Source organism: Orycteropus afer, unplaced genomic scaffold (assembly GCF_000298275.1).
Source record: "Orycteropus afer afer isolate SDZICR_OR568_19922 unplaced genomic scaffold, OryAfe1.0 scaffold00290, whole genome shotgun sequence".
Classification (NCBI taxonomy): domain Eukaryota; kingdom Metazoa; phylum Chordata; class Mammalia; order Tubulidentata; family Orycteropodidae; genus Orycteropus; species Orycteropus afer.
Genome location: NW_006921877.1, coordinates 1,199,013 through 1,220,888, shown reverse-complemented (window position 1 = coordinate 1,220,888; position 21,876 = coordinate 1,199,013). Strand labels below are relative to the sequence as shown.

The following is a 21,876-nucleotide window of genomic DNA, read 5'->3' as shown; positions in this document are numbered from 1 at the left end:
AAAAGTCAAGGAAAGGTTTATATATGGAAGGAAACTTTCTTTGTTGGTTACCAGGGGTGACAAGGGAGGGGAGGAAACACTGGAGGGGGGGAAAAAAAAAAAAAGCACTGACCCATGTCCATGTATATTTCACTGTACATAAATTATATTTCAATAAACTGTATTTAAAAAAGAAAAAATAAAAAAGAATATCTTTCCTGTCCTTCTTACTTATTCAAAGTCTACTGATCCAGGGCCTAATTCAATCCCTTCTGCTCCACAAAGCCCTCCCCAGTCACCACAGACCACTGTGGTCCACCTCACTTTTATAATTTATTGCCTTGAGTTTACCAATTCACCTTCTTATGTGTCTATTATCTACAGCTTGTATGTAAGTATCTGTGAGGGCAGAGCCCTCATCTCATTTTTCCATGGGTTCCCCAATGCCCAGGATGGGGCTTTTCTCAGTAAACTAGGGCACTTCATCTGACAGGTCAGGATCTGCCAGAAAGTCTCCATACCAATTATAGCAGACACTACATGTCCTCTTTCCCTGACTCTTACGTCTGCAATCAGGAGACTTTGGGGAAATTAGGATGACTCAAGAGAGGCTGGTGACTCCTGTTGGTGATCAATAAATGTTTCTACTCACCGCCTCACCTGCCTTGGTCTGGATCTTCGCTAATTTTCCTTCTTGTCTTAGCTAGAAAAGAAAGTTCAAGATAGAAAACAAAAAAGTGAAAAAACAAAACAAAAGCCCATGGAAAGTCATATCAAACTCTTACTATACTGGGCATGGGCAGGGCTTCTGAAATTCTAGTCTTCCAGTTCCCACTTTATTTTCAAATTAAATATAAAATCAAAACTAAACAATCCATCTTTTCTTATTCTTCCAAGTCCTTTTGCCCTTCCTTTGAGCATACCAATTTCTCCTCTTCAAACAGTTTCCTGTTTTCAGGGGATGCATATACAGCCAGTCCTTGCGAAAGGAGTCGATTACGGCCCACAGATTTCTTTACTGAGACCAAGTCACCCCGGACTCCAAGTTCTGCCAGTGAAAACAAGAGACAGGTAAGAACTATCTAGGAGATCCTAAAGAGAAGGAGGTAATCAAAGAAATATGTATCTTTTATTCTCGACAGTGCTAATAATTCTTTCTAGAAAAGATGCTAATTCATATTCACCAGGAACAGCATTTAAGAGACTTCTAATTGGTTTATTTAGGACCCAATTTAAAGATTCAATATTCTCTGTACAGACTGAAACCGTCCCATCAGAGGACTTCAATGTCTGTGGCCTTTTTCCCCGAATACTGTTAAGGCTGTTGCTGCATCTTGTTCTAATTTTCCTTGCAAAAAGCCAATGTCACTATCACAGCACTCTTCAAGGCTTCCTTTTCTCAGATACAAACATAATTCCTACACAATAGAGAAAGCAAGGCAAACAGCCGAGGGAGAAGTGCAGAGAAAAACTGATGCTAAACAAGAATAGCCTGAGCTAGGAAGTACCTCTCCAGAGCCTTACCCTCCACTGACTGCGTGAGGATGAGCTCGAGGTTGTCTTTCGGCTGGTGTTTCGTGTCCTCCACCAGCTTATAGACGCGGTGTCGCCGATGCAGGCGCGGCTTCTTGCCCTCTCCGGCCAGCGGCACCTTCCACCAGCGCTCCACGATAACTGTGCCCTGGCGACCACAGAGGCGAGGGTGAGCGAGTCTCCACTGTAACTTGCCCCCTTCTGAGGCCGCGGGCATCTAAAGGAGAGCCTGCCACTCCCGGGGCCCCACAAGTCTCAACCCGCTCTTAGGACTAACACTCAGGTGGAAACAGCCACGCCAGGGTCGGGGGTGGGGGGCCCTACAAGCCAGCCCTGGCCCTCACCCGATTGTGAGAGAGGCTGAAGTTGCGGTCCGGACCAAGGGTGCCTGCTCCAAGTCGCGGCCCGAACAGCTGCTGAGATCCTGCCCGAAGCAAAGCCCTGCCTGGGGCAGCAATCACAGCCGCAGCCATGTTCCCGGGTACGGAGGAAGGGTGAACAAGGACCTCGGCGCCTGGAGGCAGAAAAGGCCCCGCTGGGGCTGCCCGTGGAGCGCCTGAGCTGGCGTGGCTGTCATCTGGGCTACGCTGAGGGAAAGCGTGGGCACGGCTTGGAGCGCGGTTGCACGGAACCGCCGGTGCGGAGAGAGCTGACATAGTTGCTCCATAATGTTCGATGGACAGACACGTGAAAACAGAATAGCTCCCTCTTGGTTTCACTTTAAAATGGCTTCGGTTTAGCGCTAGTTGTTGTCTAACGTCACTTCCAATTCCGACCCAGTACAATGGCTGGATCTGGAGTGAAGGAGGCTGCTCCCATTTTTTTTTTTTTTGGTAGCCGCAAATCTACCTAAAAGTGGTGGAAGGGTAGGATCCTTTGGAAAGCTATGCCAGGCCTAGGAGAAAGAGTCTAACCTTAGTCATTGAACTGCAGTATTTAAGCTAATTAAAGAATAATTCTAAATCACAAGGGTTACAGGAAGAGGAAACTATGGTCAAACCAAAACCAAACCCACTGCCAACGAATTAATTCTGACTCATAGCGACCCTATACAACAGAGTAGAACTGCTCCATGGAGTTTCCAACGCTGTAAATCTTTTAAGAAGTAGACTGCCTCATCTTTTTCCCACTGAGTGGCTGGTGGGACTGAACCAACCTTTTGATTAGCAGTGGAATGCTTTAACCACTGTGCCACCAGAGCTCAGAAGATGAAACTATAGTAAAACCCAGAAAATTCCCTCTGTGGAGAGTCTGAGTACTGACGAGAAATACATCTAAATGGGATGAACAGAGGGTCTACTCCTTCAAGTCTGTCATCTTTCCAATGAGGACTACTTGGATCACCCGATCACTGCAACTTTGCCCTACTCTGTTCACACTCCTCATCCTCCTTTATCCTGCTCTATTTTTCCTTATAGCAGTTATTTTCTAACATACTAAATAATTTACTCGGTTTAGTTTGTTCTCCCACTGTTAGACGGTCCATAGGGCAGGGAACTTTTGTTCTGTAATCTTTGTAGAAGCGGATTGCCAGGCCTTTTTCTCGACTCAGCTGGGTGCATTCAAATGGCCAACTTTTAGACTAGTAGCTGAGAAGTTTGTGCCACCCAGGGACCTTTGGCTCCTTGTTTGAAGGGGGGGACTCACTGCCATCCAGTCGATTCCAACTCATAGCGACCTCATTGTGTTTCCAAGATGGTAAATCTTTATGGAAGTAGATTGCCCCATCTTCCTTCGCTGGCTCATAGAAGGACCTCAATAAATAGTTGGATGGATGAATTAATGATTATGCAGAGATCTCAAACTGGTGGATCCTAGAACCAAATCTCTTCCGGTGCGATTTTTTTTATCAGCAGCTTTTATTTTTTGAATCAGTAGCTTGTGTGTGTGTATGTATTAAATGGAGCAAGGTACCACAAATAACTGTTGTTCCAGTTTCTGCTGAGAAATCATGATCTGGTACCAAGTCTGCATTCTTCCACAGCAAGAACTGGATGGCACCAAGTTGTGTCTGCTTTTAGACAGAGTGTGGGCTTTCCATTTTGCTACAGCCCCACCCTGCAGCTGCACTAATTTCCATGTGCTGCCCAGGCCCCTGCAGCATTTAGTTTGCAATGCCTACCAGACAGGCAGTAGAGAAAGCTCAACCACTTGTAGCACCCCTGAGTTGTAAGGGTGTGGATGGTGATACAAATTTAGAACTGTAAGACCTGGGAAGGAGCTCTAGTGTCCCAGTGTGTAAGCATTTGGCTGCTAACCAGAAGGTCGGTGGTTCAAAACCCACCAGCTTCTCTGTGGGAGGACAAGGAGGCAACCTGCTTCTGTAAAGATTTACAGCCTTAGAAACCTAATGGTAGTCACTATGAGTTGGAATAACTCCATGGCAGTGGGTTTGGTTTTTGGTTTTGGTAGGACCTAGAGAACCTAAGGCTATCTGACTGCTAACCAGAAGGTTGGTGGTTCAAACCCACCAGCCACTCTGTGGAAGCAAGACTGGACAATCCACTTCCATAAAGATTTACTGCCTTGGAAACCCAATGAGGGTTGCTATGAGTTGGAATCGACTTGATGGCAGTGGGGTTTTTTTTTTTTTTTTTTTTTGGTAGGGAACCCCAGCAGGTCAGATGCTGCTGGCCTTTGAAGCCTCCTGCAGAATCAGACACCAGCCCTTTAGCTGACAGCCTATGGGGAAGTGGAACTGGGGGGAATTCCCACATCTAAAATGAGGTGGACACAAGTGTTTGGGCAGGGCTGTTTACCAGTACACGTTTTAACCACTAGTACTGCTGTAAAGTGCATGCATAGTTGAGTACGAGCTGTGGTTAAGTGGCTACTGTGGGACAGGGGAGCGGCAGAGCGAAGTCCTGAAGTGACTTAAAGGCTAGCTCCTTGTCCATGTCATAGTGCCTACCGGGTCATAATTGCACCAGGTTGCCTGAACCTCTGCCACTCACCTCTGAACCTCACTTTGCCGCAGGGAGGCACTGAACTGAGAAACTGCCTTGTAACAGGTCACGCCCCTCTGCTTATTCCCTTTCTTATATCAAGAAGGGAAAAACACGGAACTACCGGTATCCAATCTGGTCCCCGTACGCCTACTACCTTTACTGTTACAAATACCGGATCACCCTCCGGGAGAAGATGCTGCCTTGTTGTTGTAAAAGGTACTTGTTTTCATCTTTACTTGTAGTAGTTTATACAAATATAAGAATAGAAGATGTTGAAACAAATTCCCAAGTGGCAAGAGATGGTAACAGCAAAATAGGGTGGAAGATTGGCATGGAACTTCTTTAGAATTTTACTACCTGTTGGGCCTGGGAAAATGGAAACAGGCTGGTCTACTCAAGATAGCAAAGATACAGTATCAGGGTTTGGTTTGTGGAACTATGAATCTTTCTCCATCTCAGACCTTGAAATAAACTAATCTGGGCCTTTTCCCCAACTAGTGTCACTTACAAGGAACGGGAGGACCTGACACTCCGGCCCCGTTCCTGCCTTCAGTGCTCCTGAGTCCCCAGTAGGTCTCCGGGTGGACAGAAGCACCGATCAGGGTGACAACAACCAGCTTAAAGAACTGTATTCGGTAAGTGGAGTGTGGGCTGGTGCTGGGACAAGGGAAGCTCCTTGCTTCTACAGTGAAACCTGTGAAAGCCAGAACTCGACAGGACCACCTTCTTTTTCCAGTTCTCACACGTTTTACGCTTTGACAGAGGCATAAAACATCTTACCACTTTTCTATTGCTTCTGTATTAGTGGAAAGTATTTTGAGTTTTCCTTTTCTGACAGGTTTCTACCTTACAAAGATTCTAGCTTTCCCAGATTTTACTGTACAATACCTTGTGGAGGAGGGATAGTAGCTAGTTGGGAAATATATCATAGAAAGTTAAAGCTAGGTGGGACCTTGGAGCTCATGGGTAAAAGCTACTTGTTTCATAGATGAGGATTCTGGTCCAGAGATCTTAAGTTAAAGCCTCATCAAACCCAAAACCAAACCCATTACCAATGAATCAATTCTGACTCATAGCAACCCTGTAAGACAGAACAAAACTGCCTCATAGAGTTCCCAAGGCCATGATCTTTACAGAGGCAGATTGCCATATCCTTCTTCCACAGAATGGCTGGTGGGTTTGAACTACTGACCTTTTGGTTAACAGTCAAGTGCTTAACCACTGCACCACCATGATTCCCAAGTCCATAACAGCTGGTGGTTTAAAAGCAGGATAGGAAGAGAGGGCAAGTGGGAGCAAAGTAGAATAGTGTATTAAGTCTCCTGGGACATAGTTATTTAGATGCTAAGCTGGGACCAGAACCTATAACTCCTAACTGTACTTACCCTTGCAATTTATTACAATAACATGCTTGGTTGAGACCTCCACATTTTAAATGAGAAAATGGTGGAAAAAAAAAACTGGACAAGTGTTACAAGTGAGAACAGATGATACACCTTTGTTTAAAGAATAAAAGGAAACATTGCTCTGATTTAAATGTTTATAAGCTTCCAAGGCATTAGTGTATCCCTGGGGTGAGGTTAGCAGACAGTTATACTGCATCAACTTGATTCCAGATTGAGTTTGATATCAGGAGCTCCATAACAGGGATGACTGATAGGTCCCAGGACTAAGGGATATATATCTAAGACTATTCCAGGCTTCCCATCGGCCACCCCCTCACCTCTACAGAAAGGCAAAAATCTGCCTGAGACCTGATTCTGAGGACTAGATGAGCACAGGAGACCATTATTCTCATTTCCACTCCTGACCTCTTGCAGGCTGGGAACCTGACGGTGCTAGCTGCTGACCCCCTGCTCCACCAGGACCCCGTGCAGTTAGACTTTCACTTCCGCCTCACCCCACAGACCTCAGCCCATTGGCACGGCCTTCTCTGTGACCATCGACTCTTCCTAGATATCCCATATCGGGCCTTGGACCAAGGCAACAGGGAAAGGTGACTGAGCCTGAATGGGAGAATGGGGAGAGAAGGGGGAGGGGATTCCACTCTTCTATCATGTCACAGTCAGGTAGTGGGCATACTGACCAAACTCACTGCCATCAAGTTCTGACTCACAGCGACCCTATAGGACAGAGTAGAACTTCCCCACAGGGTTTCTAAGGCTGTAAATCTTTATGGAAGCAGACTGTCTCATCTTTCTCCTGCAGAGTGGCTGATGGGTTCAAACCACCAACCTCTTGGTTATCAGCCAAATGCTCTATTATGCCACCAGAACTCCTCATATACTGACCAGTGAGGGTTAATTCAGAAGATGGACACATGAAAACCAACTGCATGCAGACAAGGGTCTATGGTTCAAGGAATATAGTCTGTGGGAGGTTACTGAACTCTAATTCAGAAACACAGAAGTGAGAATCCATACATAGGTGAAAATGGGAAATGCCTTCCAGCTGTTTGCCTTTATAGAGCAGTGCCCTCCACTCCCCTGATGCCTCTTATGGCTTGGCTGTTAGTACAGTAGTGTGCAATCCCTTGGCTTTGGAGAAAAATCTACCAAAACTAGTTTGGCAACTTACATTTCCTTACTGAGATGGAAAGTAAATACTGACCAACTTCTTCTGCTTCAAGTAGATGTTTTTCTGGATTCTGAGTTGACTAACCGTTTTCTGTCTCTCTGGGTCCTAGTCTGACCGCAACACTGGAGTATGTGGAGGAGAAGACCAACGTAAACTCCGTGTTTGTGAACTTCTGTAACAATCGGAATGACACAGGTGCGGGATCAACTGTCTTTCCTCGCCCTCAGTGTTGAAGCAACGCACGGGTTCTTTTCCTTTGTGGGAGACTCTTTTCTCCCCATTCTTTAAAAAATGGATTAAGGCACCCAGTATTCTGTTCATCAAAGTTACAACCAGACTATTAGAAAGCCCCTGTAAGAGGATTTGAGACCAGACTGAAGGAGCACTGTTGAAATAGCAGAACATATTCAAGGCATGTGGCTGGTGGGGTAGATGGGGATTCAAATCTTTCAAGCACAAAGCCAGTAAGACAGAAATATATTCAACTAGATGCTTGGAGCATATTATAGAAACCATACTTTCTTAAGGAGTTTATATTTTGGGATTTTAGACAAAGGATGGTCAAAAACCATTCATAAATAATAATGGTTTACTATGCCACCATTGTGTTAAGCACTTCATAAACATCTCACTTAATCTTCAATTCGCGAGGTCCTATGACCCTCATTTTATAAATGAGAACACTGAAGTTCAGAAGGGTTAACTTGTAGAATGTTACAAAGCCAGGCTGAGTCTAGGTCTGTGTGACCCCAGCACATGTCATCTGAATGCCTGCTTCCCCCACAGCTGTTCCAGTCTCTAGGGGAAAAGATATACTGAGCTCCTAAGAGTGTTCGGTAATTTCTTCTTCCCTTCTTTCACAGGTGCCCTACTGCGGGCCTTCAGCTACATGGGCTTTGAGGTGGTCAGACCAGATCACCCTGCCCTCCCTCCCTGGGACAATGTCATCTTTATGGTGTATCCCCTTGAAAGAGACCTTGGCCACTCACCCAGTGAACCTCCCTGAACATGCTCATTTCTACTCTGTGAGGGGCTGGGAGCCCTGACAGGGGAACCAGGAGTCCAGGATGTGATTCAGAACACCTTCCTCCATCCTAGGAATAAAGGGTAGTGCAATCCTCCAGTGTTCATTGTTTCTTGAGGGGGACAGTGGGGTTGGCTAAACAGAATATAAGCCTTACAGAGCAGAATTCATTGTAGATTAAGCACTGAATGACTGACCACCTGAGCCAGAGACGGAAGGCACCCAAGGGTTTTAGGTTCCCTTTGCCTTCACCTCTGCTCTAAAGCTGTTTTATTCAATAATCATTTACTGAACACATGCCAAGGGCAAGGTCCAAGTGTTAAGGATTCGAAAAAACTAAGCCTTGCTGGGAAGTTTTCATCCAGAGTTCAAACTGGAAACAAGTGCTAACTCCCCTCTCTGGATGGACAGGAAACTAGGGAAGGTTTCATGGATCCCTTGGCTTTGGCTCAAGGGGAAGATTTCAACAGACAGACAAGAGGTAGTATCAAAGAGAGTACTCCAGGAGCAGGAATAACAGAAGTTGTGATGGAATAATGACAAGTAATTGTCATTCTGGTAAACTGACCAGACCAAAGGGTCATATTAAATAGATCTTTACATACAGTACGGTAACAAGCTGCAGCTAGGAATGAGACATTATTCATTTTCTAGAGCAGGAAGTCCTATAAATTATTTGTAGCAGGAGGATCTCTGAGAATAACAGCTTCCCAAGGACCTGAGGGAGCTGGGGACTAAATGGGCTCACAACTCTGTTGTACGGTAGATCCAATCGCAGGGCAGAGCATGCTTCAGTAAGCTCAGTTCATGGCAGCCATGCCTGAAATGTCATGTCAATGGAAGCCCCTCATTGAGTCTACAAGACTCCATGTACTACTGGCTACAGCCACTCCTTTACTACACATTTTCTGCTAACTTGGTACTGAGGTTTTTCTGAGAAAATAAAACCTACTGCAGCTAAGAGAAAATATAGTGGCCATGTAGTATAAAGGCAGACCCTACTAATGCCTAGATTTTAAGGAAAAGTTATATGCTAACTTTAAGTTTTCCAGTTTATCTTGCTTGGCTCTTAAAAAAACAATCCATCTCATTTAAAGTACCTTCAACATTCTCATTGGATTAACATACTGTCAGAAATGGAAAGAGGTTGTAAGGAAATGGCTATCTGAAGTCTCACAATACGTGTACAGTGGAGAGCTAGGCAGATTTTTGGAATCCTAATCCAGGCCTTTTCTTCCACGTAGTTCAGGTGGGGTCTTATACACAGCCTAAAACTCAACTGGTTCTGGTTCTTAATGACTTTGGAAGGAACTATGGGGAAAGAATGTGAACACATGCATCAGACACTTGTTTTGTCATTGGGCCCTTTTTTGAGGTGTTGGTTATTTTCACCAGATTTTAGTCTCAGAAGAGATGTTACTTGGAAGGCCTGCTTCCACCTTTTGATCAAATCAGCATTTGGTTTTTAGATCATTTTCTTAAGAACTTTATTAGCCAAGAATTCCCAGATGATTGAAACAGAGCCATCTATGTTCTTTCTCTATAGGGGTTTGTATGCATGTACATATATTACAGACACTATACTAGTAATTTAGACTATTTCCTGAGCCTGCCCTCTTCCTTTGTACTTGTATTTTAACCAAAGTCTACATCAGCCTATTAGCACTTGGGGCTGGGAACTCTTCCCAGTTCCCTTGGCTTTTTAATACAATTATGCTGATTTCTGCCTCTGCTGGACTCACTGCAGTCCTGGAGTCTCCACATTTCCCTTAACCAGAGTCGGATGTCTGTAGAGTCATCACTTCCAATGACCAAACTCTGGCTGTTTCCTAGCCTAAAAAAGGACACAGCCTAGCAGTAATGTGCGTTATCACTGGCAGAGGGGGCCAAGCTCAATGCTGCACAGCCTGGAAGTAACGCAGCAGGGCACTCAAACATGGGGGAAGCAGGAGAGGCAGACAGAGGGGCAGAGAAGGGGGATATATTTGTCTCCCCGTACTCGACACTCTCTGGTAGTCCAGTGGAAGTAGAAAATGCATGGTCCACAGCAAGCCAGACTGTATGTGTAACAAGAGGAGGGACTGCACAGACCTCTTTATCCTAGACACCTCTCTCCTAGGACAAGTCCTGCCAAAGACATAAACACACAAAGGACACAAAAAGCTTGAAAGGGCTCAATCTGAGAGCAAGTTAAGCTGCAGAAAGGCAATTGTGAAGTAGTAGTACTAAGATGGAGCATGGGGAAGAGGGCCCTGTTGTCATCCCTCATTACTTTACTGTTGACAGAGAGAGATGATAGCTCCACTCACACAGCAAAGCAGATGGCCGAACCAGCTGAAGCACAGACTTCAGAGTATGTAGTCATCTTCAAGGTTATCATCACCAGACATAGAGGCAGCTTCTAGTGAGCAGACGAGCAGAAGGGAGGAGAGGTAGACATTGTCCTGCTCTAGCCCAGGGGAAAACAGGCCTCTCGGTACTCAATGACCTGGCTAAGAACCCAGCCATACCCTCCCCAAGTTTGGAGAGTTTGATTTACAAAAATGTTAGAGGGGAGGAAATGCTGTTGTACCTGATAAACTGAGGCAGGACAGGGTATGTGCTATCTCTTCAGGGCTCTTCTTGGTCTCACTGAGCATGCTGCCTAGAGAGACATCTGTTTCTGTAGCCTGAGGGGAAAGAAATACCAGAAAAGAATATTATTGGCTGGTGGGAAAGGGCAGGCCACCCTGTCATTTTGCCCAAGAACTGGTTAAGGAATTTGGCTGCAAACCAAAAGGTTGGTGGTTTCAACCCACCAGCTACTCCGTGGAAGAAAGATGAGGCAGTCTGCTTCCATAAGGACTTGTTGTTATGTGCTGCCAAGTTGGACCCAACTCATAGCGACCCCTCCTTGGGTTTCCGAGGCAGTATCACTACTGAAGTAGATTGCCCAATTTTCCTTCCGAGGAGTGGCTGGTGGGTTTGAACCACCAGTCTTCTGGTTCAAGTGGCACTATGCTACCAGAGCTCCTCCATAAGGACTTAAAGCCTTGGAAACCCAGTGGGGGTCATTATGAGTAAGAATTGATTTGATGCAGTGAGTTTGGAGTTTTTTGAGTTGAGAGGGACACATGCCTCCTTTGAGCAATTTGTGCAGCAATTCTGAGAATCCCTAGGAAGGCTCTCTATAATTTTATGACTAGAAGCCCTCCTGCATCTCACTGCATCAGGCTTGCTCTGAAGAAACACCCTAAATGACTAAATGGCTCACTCACCATTTCTTGCAATGTGTCAGGGACAGCTCTGTTTTCTTCCACGTCTTCAGGAAGCTCAACTGCATATCCTTTGCGAACTAATTCTAACCCAATATCAAGTTTCTGAGGAAAAAAAATGAGATGATGTTATTTTGGTAAGGAAGAGCCAATCTGAGGAAATAGGGCAGAAAAGCTAGGATTGATACTCTAAAGACATTCCCCAGGTGGGACAGTGAGCAAGGAGGAGTAATATCAGAGTTCCTGGGAAAGAAAAAGTAAACCAGGCTATGAGTATGTTGAAGAGATAATGAGGAGCGAGTGAGCTCAATCTTACCTTCCCATTGCTAGTATCATATAAGTAGATCTTTGGCCAAGTTGAGATCCCAGTCTGGACATAGCTAGAGATCTTGGCCACCAGGGGTGTCCAGTCAGCACAGTGAGTGAGTCTGTCAAACTCATCCAAAGCCTCCGCTTCCCACTGTTCACCTAGCAAAAGATTGTAGGGGAGGGCCTAAGGAAGAGTCAGTGTTGAGAGGGGTGGGGGTTAGAGTGTTGAGAGGGGAGGGAAAATGGAGCTATCCCTTTCTTCTGTAGAAGACACCTGTGTCTTCTCTGGTTGGAATGGGTCTGACTTCCAGGCAAGTTTCTGGCTGCTGCTTCCGAGGGCTGGTAAAGGAAAGGCACTTGAGTCCCTAGAACTCAAAACTCCTGGGAATGTGAGAACTCCTCATACATGCTGTATGACAGTTATTCTACTCTGAGGCAGGGTCACCAGGCTGTGTGATCAATTTACCTGAGGGGGCGATCTGTGCCAGACTACATTCTATTGCTTGAAATGGAAGGCTTAGGAAGTCACTCCTAAAATCAAAAAAGAAAGTGAAATTAGAAACCAAAAGCCTTCTTATATTCTTTGCTTTTAAATAGAACCAACTAACCCAATGTGAGAAGATAATTGCAGGCTCTCTGTAAATGGGTTATCTTCCAAGGCCCCCTGGTGATGAGCACCAACAGCTCACCAGCCTATGGCCACGGCGGAGTCAACAACTGGGCTTCCAGTTTGACTCTCACCCTTGCTCACACTGACCTGAGAGTTCTGAGGTCCTTTAGTGGGCAATCTCCATTATCTCCAAAGTCAACAAAGTAGAGGTCCAGGTTCCCATTCTCCAACGTGCCAAGGACTCTGGCACGATACCATGATCCATTCGTAGGTAAAGGTGCTGCTACAATGTCTCCTACCTGCACAGTCAAGTCTTCAGGCTATAGGTAAGGAGGAGGAGTCAGGAGTGGGGAGAGTTAGGAGTGGGTAGGTTAGTAAATGGGAGCTCTGGTAGCATAAGGCACTTGACTGCTAACCAGAAGGCTGGCAGTTCAAACCCACCAGCGACTCCTCGGAAGGAAGGTTGGGCAATCTACTTCGATAGAGATACCGCCTCGGAAACCCAAGGAGGGGTCACTATGAATCAGATCCGACTCCAAAGCAGTGAGCTTTTTTTTTTTTTTTTTTTTTTAAATAGAAAAACAACAAAGAGCAGAAGGAAGGAAGAATGAATAGGTATCCCATAGGAAGAGGAAGAGATTATATCACGCAACGGAAAAAAATGTGCTCCCTTTTCATCAAACCCATCCCTGTCCCTCTGGCAGCTCACCAGACTGTTCTCATAGTGCTGGGTCATCTCACTGACAAGCTTATCCAGCTGCAGGCTGCGGGAGCCAATGATTTGAATCCAGAAGTGGTTAGGGTGTTCAGAGGCTGAGACGTAGACTTCTAGGTACTCATCAGCATGGAAACTGAAGTCAGGACTGGGGACTGAACACAGGGAAAGGATGATGGCTACGTTAGAATTATCTCTGGTTGGAATGAGGAGACTGCATGGGGTGAGCAGGAGAGGGGGTTTACAAATACCAAGTGGCTGTTACCATTTTCAAAACAGCTACAGGGACAACTGGAGTGAATCATACAAGACAACCACCTTAAAGAAAGGTACTAAGCTATCTTCTGTACCTGTCTATGTAACTGAGTAAGAAGATAATTTACATTCTTGGTCATGTATTCTAGTCAATCACCATCTATGATGATGTAATCCTCCATAGGCTAGCTGCAGCACAGATCAGTGGAAAGATAATTTACGGGGAAAGCAACAAATGTGGGACTGTTCCAGGTCTCATCCTACCACTGACTCCTCACTGACCCTGGACAAGTCTGTGAGCTTCTTGGAACCCTCCTCTCTCCTGCCCATCCAGCATCTATGCATAGAAGAGAATCAGAGCCTTTTTGCTTTTTGAATAATGCAGATTTAAAAAAAAAATTTTTAAGTGAAAAATAAGGCTGAGTATTTTAACTTGTTTAATAAATATGTTTGGAGAAAGGCTATGATGCGAATTTAATTGTTTCATTTATTACTGTTCACAAACTAGTTTCCTCTGTCAGCATTATTTCTATTTCATTCTTTTTCATTAGCTCATTTATACTTAGAAAAATATTATTTATGTTTATAAGTACTAAGTAAAATATTCGGAAGGAAGATGGGGCAATCTACTTCTGTAGTGATACCACCTCGGAAACCCAAGGAGGGGTCGCTATGAGTCAGGTCTGACTCGATGGCACATAACAAGTAAAATATTATCAGAAAAGCAGATGACAGATTTGTTAGTCAAGAAAACAGAAACTATTTTTTATTATTTCCTATTTAGGGTCATAAGGAGCCCTGGTGGCACAGTGGTTAAGTGCTCATCTGCTAACTGAAAGGTTGATGATTCAAACCCACCAGCTGCTCCACTGGAGAAAGATGTGACAGTCTGCTTCTGTAAAGATTACAACCTGGGAACCTCCATGGGGCAGTTCTACACTGTCATATCAGGTTGCTATGAGTCAGAATTGACTCACTGGCAAAGGGTTTGGTTTTTGTTTGTTTGTTTTAAGCCACTGTTCCCATCTTTCATATGGCTAACAGGTTCCCTCTTTGTTACATACTTTCAAACATGGACATCTCTGGACTGGCCTGGGCTCCAGACTTCTCCTCCTCAAAGCTGTCACCATTAGGTTTCCCCCAGAAACCTTCTTCTTGCTGTGGCCCTAAAACAGCCATGTCACCACCTCCTTTGTGGGGAGGAATAGCCAATGGTAGAGCCTGCTCCAAGTTAGAACTGGTGTTTTTCCACAAAGCTGGCTCTCCAGTTCCACCTGGCTCCATCATTTCCTCTCTTCTTACACTGATTGGGTGCTTGCGTGGGACTCTGGTTTCTGCAGAATGAGCAATTCTCTTCCGAAGTTCTTCATCTTCTGACACTTTTTCTAGGATCAAATGCTGTGGAAAATAAAAGGGATGATGTCTACCTGGTCAGATCTTCTGGCCCAGGGCCTCTAAAGGGTTCTTCTCATTTTTAGGTACAATTCAATTCTATCAGCTACTTGCCTTGGCTGTTGCCACTTCCTTCTGTGTTCCTGAGATTTGTATCAGTCTTGATAGTAGTAATGTCCCCTCTGATTCTTTGTCACAGGTAATTTTGGCTCCAGAGGCCTTACAGATAGAACGAATCGTTTCGCCACCTCTCCCTGCATTGAATAATACATAAAAACCTGTCCTTTTCTTCCCACCCCCCTACTACAGAAAGCCCTATTTTGTACATACTGGGAGAAGGGAGTCAGTTCTTATAACCAAACTGAATAAAATAAGATGCTGAATGGAAACCAGGACCTACTGTAATCTTTACTGTAGGGAAGGGAATTCTAGATTATTTGCTTTTTCCATTTTACTTAAATTCTACACTTTACTTAGGTTAACTTCTTTATGTCATTTCTATTCCTTGATATCCTTAGCTTCCCTTTAATAATGTATTATGAGGTAAATACATTTACCTGAACCTTTCTGAAATCTGTAAATTTCAGATTTTCTTGAGACAATGGGCTTTATTTTACTAATGGCTTTATAAAAAAAACAAAATTCTGGTCTCAATATGCCTGCCTTCTCTTTCTTAGCAAGGCAAAGGGGAAGTAGGTCAGGAAAAGCTCTTGAGAAGGTATGAAAGGACAGGTCAAGAATAAAGGAAACAGGAGAGGAAGCCGTCCAGTGATACCTATGATTCTGCCCACAGATCTCTGGGGAACTGAGAGCTGCTCAGACACTGGTTTATTCTCTCTCAGGATCTGATGGATGGCAGCTTTGGCCTTGCACACCTGAACAGGAAAACCACTGATGAGCAGCACCCGCTCATCGCCTATATCCTCCGTGTCCACATCAATCCGAGCGCCTGTCTGCTTCCGCAACTGCAGAGAAAAGGATATGTGGACGTTCTGGAGGGCTTCCAATTTGGGTCCAGCTAATGAATACTAAACTAGACAGATGGAGTTGGCCACAAGTTTAAATTCAATCGGGATGCTACAGTCAGTACTTACGGAAGGAGCTTGGTGACAAAGTAATCCCAAATGGCAGTTAATTCAAAACAGTTTAGAACTCCTTTCCTCCCAATTTTATCTGGATTAGAGACCCAAATATTTTGTTTTCTTGACATTCCAACTAAATAGTGGAATATAGTAAGAAGAACCACAGACACTTTTCGATATTTACTGTCAATTAACAAGAGTTCATTAATTCCATAGTAGGAAAGAATGGTTCCAGCTGTATCAAGCTGAGAACCACCCAATCAAAAGCATTATTTCAACCTAAGTCATTCACACTCCAGGGAGAGGCAGTTATCTCTAGAAGGAAAACAACATACCTTGCTAAAAAGTTCTTGTGCTTTTTCTTTTTAAAATATACAGATGGTGGATGTATTTTGTGGGGTAGGGGCAGAGGAAGGAAGATGAGAAATCAATCAATAAATCAATCCCTGGGAAAGCCAATTGCCTCTTTACACACCTACCTGTTTAATATTGGCTCCTTGCCGGCCAATGATCAGCTTCACCGACTCCTGGGGAATGCGCATCTCTACCTCGATGTCATCCTCCCCAACAAATGTCAGCCGCTCTTCTGCACAGATCATGGAACATCAGAGCAGAGTTAGATAACACCCAAAGCTACTACCAGCCCTGCCCCAATCTGCCTGTCAAAGAGACACTGAACCAGGAGATAAACTGAGGATTTCAACCATAATGACAAGGAGACGTAGCATCTTGGTGAGAGCTGGATGGCCCTGCAAGACCAGAACATGGGCATTCCCTCTGGTAAGCTGTTTAAAAGTCAATTACACCCCAACAAATTGTCAAATCTGGCAAGGGAAGAGTTTTCATTTTAGTTCAACGAGACTGAACATCTCCACAGGCACAACCATGGAGTTCACGTACCTCTGCTCTCCCTATACCTGCGGTACAGGATATAGGCAACTGTTACACTGGCTGGGATCCCAAGGCCCAATGCTATCTTCTGAATAGTGGACAGGTTTGTCCAAGAAGTCCGTCCGGTGGACATGTTTTGCTGCACTCTGACTTACATCCTGAAACAAGTAAATGAGAGAAGAGGAGGACTTTTCATCAAACACTTGTATGATTGGCAGAGAGGCATGGGAGCACATTAAAACAATACTGTAGATAATACTGCTGCCTACTTCCTCATTTTAAGCCCTTCAGCAGTCTCAAAATCTGTTTCATTTACAAGCCCTTATGGTATGTATGTATGTGTGTGTGTATAAAAATAAAAGTTGGGAGCTCTGGCGGCGTAGTGCCTAAGGCACTTGACTGCTAACCAAAAGGCTGGTGGTTCAAACCCACCAGCCACTCCTCGGAAGGAAGGTTGGGCAATCTACTTCTGTAGTGATACTGCTTCAGAAACCCAAGGAGGGGTTGCTATGAGTCGGATCCAACTCGACGGCAGTATGTTTGGTTTTGGTTTTATAAAAGTTAGCTGAAGGACACACACAAACAATTAAATAGAAGCATACTTCACTTTTTTTTTTGAACCCAAGGAGAACTAAACATTGATCAGAGTTTTAAAAAGCAAAGGAACAAAAAATTATTAAATGAATTAAATATTTTAAAAATACATTTAGATTTCACATTAAACTATTCAAAATTCCTTGTCTGTGCCCTTTTATGCTTCCAGGCTCTTCCAGAAGCTGTTGTCTTACATGGAATGCCATTCCAGGCTCGTAAAGATCCTGCTCCTTACCCTGGGAACCCTGCTCCACACCACTATTATCTCTTGACTACCTCCATCTGTGCCTAAAACTCTATCCTCTCTCCTGTGGCCTTGACAACATGGCTGTGTTCCTAGCATGGAAGTCTCTAACAAAGGTGTTGCCCCACCAGCTCCTCTTCCTTCCCCTGCATTGTTAGTGTTTTCCTCTAAGTGTCAGCATGACACATACTATCATTTCTCCCTTCTTAAGGAAAATCCTTTCTCAATCCCACTTACTCCTCCAACTACTTCCCATTTCTTTCCTTCTCTTTATGGAAATCTCAAGCAGTGTCCATACTTCCATTTTCATTGTCCTTGAATCCACTCTGACTGCTCTTGTAAAGGTCACCAACGACTCTGCATTGGTGAATACTCAGTCAATCCTCATCTTACTGGATCTCACCACAGCATTTGGCACAGTGAAACACTTTCTTCACTTGCCTTCCACAACAGAACATTCTCTTGCTTTTCCTCCTCTTATTTGGCTGCAATATTGGTCTAGAAATCTCAAACTTAACAGGTATAACAGTGAGCTTCTCATATCATCTTCTGTAGTTTTGCTATCTCTTAAATATAAATTCCATTCTTTTAGTTAGTTGTTCAGACTGAAAGTCTTAGAGCTATCCTCTCTCAAACTGCAGATCAAGCCTGTCAGCAAATACTTTTCAGCTCTACCTTCAAATTATCCAGAATTTGATCACTTTTTAGCTTTCCACTGTAATGACCCTGTTCTATATCACCATTTTGCCTAGATTACTCTTGCCTAGATTACTGCAATTGTTTCTTAATTATCTCTCTGCATTCATCATTGTCCCTTTAGTTTATTTTCAAAATAGCGTGAGTAAGTCAAATGACGTTATGTATTTCTCAAAAACCTTCCATCTCATTATGATTAAAAGCCAAAAGCATTAAAACAGCCTGCAAGGTCTTCATCTTGATTATCTCCCCATTAGAATGTAAACTCCACAAAGACAGGAACTGTTCTGTTTCACTCACAGCTATATCCCCATCACTTAGCACACAGTAGCCACTCATTTATTTGGTCAATAATCATTTGTTGAATGAATTCTTTTCACTTTAGCATCTGTTTCCTAAATGTAAACTCCTTAATAGCATGAAAGATTTTTTTATAATCTGATCTCTGCGTATGTACCTCCACAGTCTTTTTCTAATCCCACTTCTACTGAGAGAACAGGATGTACTTTCCTATGCATTCCTGCTGTGGCACACGTGTCACTTTGTCTTCCCAGTTGTCTCAGTTAGCTAGTGCTGCTGTAACAGCAGCTGTAGCTCTTAGTGGTTTAGTGCTGCTCTTGAGCTGCAGTATTGGTGAAGAATACCGACGATACCACAGAGGAAGGTGGGTCAATCTACTTCCGTAGTGATACCGCCTCAGAAACCCAAGGAGGGGTCACTATGAGTTGGATCCAACTCAACGGCAGTGAGTTTGGTTTGGTTTTTTTGCCAGAACAACAAACAAATCTGACCTAGAAGTAGTACAGCCCAATGTTCCTTGGAAGCGAGAACAGCCACACTTCGTCTCACCTACTTTGGTCATGTTGTCAGAAGGGACCATTCCCTGGAGAAGGATATCATGTGTGGTAAAGTGGAGGGTCAGCGAAAAAGGGGAAGATCCTCAACAAGATAGACTGACACAGTGGCTGTCACGATGGGCTCAGGTACAGCAAGGATTGTGAGGCTGGTGCAAGACCAGGCAGTGTTTTGTTCTGTTGTTGTACAGAGCTGCTGTGACTTAGAGCCGACTTGATGGCACCTAACAACAACATAACAGAAATACCATAAATGGGTGGCTACAAACAGAAATTTATTTTCTCACAATTCAGGAGGCCAGAGGTTCAAATCCAGGGTGCTGGCTCTAGGGCAAGTTTTTTTTCTGTCAGCTCTGGAGGAAAGTCCTTTTCTCTTCTGAGGCTCTGCTCCTGGGTGATCTTCACATGGCTCAGCATCTACCTTTCCTCATCCCTCTTTACTGACCTGCTTGTTTAATCTCTTTTATATCTCAAAAGATACTGACTCGAAACACACCCTACAATAATCCTGTTTCATTGACATAATCAAGGTAACCCATTCCCAAATGAGATTATAACTACAGGCACTGAGGATTTACAACACATATTTTGGGGGGATGTAATTCAATTCATAACATTCCACCTTCTGGCCCTCCAAAATTCATGTCCTTGCCACATGCAAAACACATTCACCCCATCACATCATCTCAAAAGTCTTAAAACAACTCCAAGTTTAAAATCTCATTTTCTGCATCATCTAAATCAAATATAGGTGAGACTTTAAGAGTATTCCATCCTGGGGCAAAATTCCTCATCATCTTTGAACGTATAAAATCTGTTGTTGTTGCTGTTATGTGCCCTCGAGTTGGATCTGACTCATAGCGACCCCTCCTTGGGTTTCTGAGACAGTATCACTACAGAAGTAGATTGCCCAACCTTCCTTCCGAGGAGTGGCTGGTGGGTTTGAACCTATGAAATCTAGACTACAAATTATCTGTTTCTAAATACAATGGTGGACAGGTACAAGGTAGACATTTCCATTGCAAACGGAAGAAATTGGAGGGAAAGAAGAGGTAACAGGCACACCAAGCAAGTCCAAAACTCAGCAGAACAATTTACATTAGCTCTCAAGGCTAGAAAATAATTCTCTGTTCTCTAAGACCATCTGGGCAATGGCCCTGCCCTCCAGACTGTGGATGTTGGTCACACCCTCTGAATTCTGGGTGGATGTCTCTTAGCCCTAGGCTTCAGCTTCACCTCTGAGTCCCACTAGGACTGCAACTCTGCTTCCTGGGCTTTGGGTGGTCCCATTCCCCCAGCATCTGAGTGGTGACCTCATCCTCTTGGTCCTGTTCTTCTGTCCTTTGGACATGGATGCCCCACCCCCTTACCTTTGGGCCATGGGCCCCATCCCTCTGTCACACTTTAACAGCAGCCCCACACTCCCAGAACCGAGCTGGTTGGCAAAGATCCTCTTTGATACCTAAGAGGCTATGGCCCCATCCTTTGAAACAGAGCAGACCTTGCTTCCTGTGCTCCTTCCAACTATCTCCAAGCTGCTCCAGGAATGGTCCTTTTCTTTCTTGCTTGTAGAATTCCAAGAGGCAGATGGTTTTCTTTTCTTTCATCTTGTCTTTGAACCCTTCAGTCCAAGTTGATGAGTTTGCTGTGGTGGCTGGTTAGATCCATCAGTCAGTCACAAGCTTATGTTTTTAATAAAAGATTGTGTAGCCATGTCCTTGGTGAATATTCTAGGACATGTGTTGTTAGTCTATACAACAAAATTTTCCAAATCTTTTAAGTTTTGTTTTCATTTTGCACAGTTCATTTTTAAGTTTGTCTCTTTCCTCTCACATTTTACTACAAGCAGTAAAAAGAAACCACATGGCCCCTTTAAGATCTTGCTTAGAAATCTCATCAGCCAGATATCCAAGTTCATCACCTACAAGTTCTACCTTCCACCAAACATTTGAACATAATTCAGACAAGTTCTTTGCCACTGCATAAAAATTATCATCCTTCCTCCATTGTCCAATCACAAATTCATTTTCTTTTCAAACCTCACCAGAAACACGTTTTACATCCATATTTCTAGCAACGTTCTGTTGCAAACATTATATGTATTTCCTAAGATGAAAAAGACTGTCTCTATATCTCTCCATATTTCCTTCTGAGCCCTCACCAGAATTGCCTCTGCTGTCCAAAATTTTACCAAGAGTCTCTTCAAGGCAATCTAGGCTTTTACTAGAAGAGTTAGGTTAAAACTCTTCCAGCCTCTACCCATTTACCCAATTCCAAGCAGCACCCCACTCTTCTGGTATCAAGTTCTGTCTTAGTTATCTAATGCTGCTGTAATAGAAATACCTAGATGAGTGGATTTAACAAAAAGTTGATTTTCTCACAGTTTAAGAGGCTAGAAGTCTAGATGGGTAAACAGGCTGAATGAGCAGGTTATGTCTAGGCAGGGGGCAGTGTGCCCATGACTACGTATAGAGTTAGGAGATGATGTTTCTATATCGTACTTGTAGGTGCTGTAAAATGTCCAGGTTTATATTAGAGCTGACAAGGGGCAAGGTTGTGGTGGCTTCCTGGCCATAGCCAGCTACCCAGAGGGAGCGAGTAGTTGGACTTGTGGGCTTGGGACCATGGTTGCAGGGGACATCAAGGTCAACTGGCATAACAACATACTACTTAAAAACATTGTTCTACATCCTACTTTGGTAAGCAGTGACTGGGGTCTTAAAAGCTTGCAAGAGGCCATCTAGATGCAACAATGGGTCTCTCCTCCTCCAGAGCAAAGAAGAATGAAGAAAACCAAAGATGCCTGGAAACAATTAGTCATAGGACTAGTAGGCCATTTGATCCTCAGCCTGTATGACCATGAGACCAGAAGAACTAGATGGTGCCTGCCTACCACTGTCAACCATTTGGAGGGGGATC

General features: G+C 44.1%; 3 protein-coding genes across 3 annotated transcripts in view; 1 reads left to right on the top strand and 2 right to left on the bottom strand.

Annotated features, from left to right (window-relative positions):
- The window catches only part of MRPL9 (mitochondrial ribosomal protein L9), a 4,544-nt gene extending 2,559 nt beyond the window's left edge, over positions 1-1,985 (bottom strand). The window contains exons 1-4 of the mRNA XM_007950864.2: positions 1,857-1,985; positions 1,504-1,660; positions 903-1,027; positions 632-682 (exon numbers count right to left, since the gene is read on the bottom strand). Coding sequence (XP_007949055.1) covers positions 632-682; positions 903-1,027; positions 1,504-1,660; positions 1,857-1,985 — 462 coding nt within the window. The remainder of the gene's footprint in view (positions 1-631; positions 683-902; positions 1,028-1,503; positions 1,661-1,856) is intronic.
- A 2,530-nt stretch (positions 1,986-4,515) lies between these two features.
- On the top strand, positions 4,516-8,043 carry OAZ3 (ornithine decarboxylase antizyme 3). Its single transcript, XM_007950866.1, is given in 6 exon segments — positions 4,516-4,676; positions 4,959-5,019; positions 5,021-5,095; positions 6,281-6,456; positions 7,147-7,232; positions 7,901-8,043. Coding segments are annotated over 6 exon segments (564 nt in total). The 5' UTR covers positions 4,516-4,653.
- Positions 8,044-10,409: 2,366 nt separating this feature from the next.
- On the bottom strand, positions 10,410-16,702 carry TDRKH (tudor and KH domain containing). Its single transcript, XM_007950863.1, has 12 exons — positions 16,579-16,702; positions 16,158-16,264; positions 15,472-15,561; positions 14,711-14,815; positions 14,269-14,602; positions 12,944-13,104; positions 12,382-12,554; positions 12,091-12,155; positions 11,632-11,783; positions 11,319-11,420; positions 10,634-10,730; positions 10,410-10,462 (listed from the first exon to the last, which is right to left on the bottom strand). The coding sequence occupies exons 1-12, from the start codon at positions 16,700-16,702 to the stop codon at positions 10,410-10,412; spliced, it is 1,563 nt and encodes a 520-aa protein (XP_007949054.1).
- Between the last annotated feature and the right edge of the window lie 5,174 nt (positions 16,703-21,876).

Coding starts and splice junctions, on each gene's coding strand:
- TDRKH (XM_007950863.1), bottom strand. CDS start 16,702: ATGTCCACCGGACGGACTTCTTGGACAAACCTGTCCACTATTCAGAAG. Junction 13,105..14,268: donor AGAGATGTCCATGTTTGAAA/GTATGTAACAAA, acceptor CCCTGTGTTCAG/TCCCCAGTCCTGACTTCAGT. Junction 10,463..10,633: donor GTCCTGCCTCAGTTTATCAG/GTACAACAGCAT, acceptor TCTGCTCACTAG/AAGCTGCCTCTATGTCTGGT.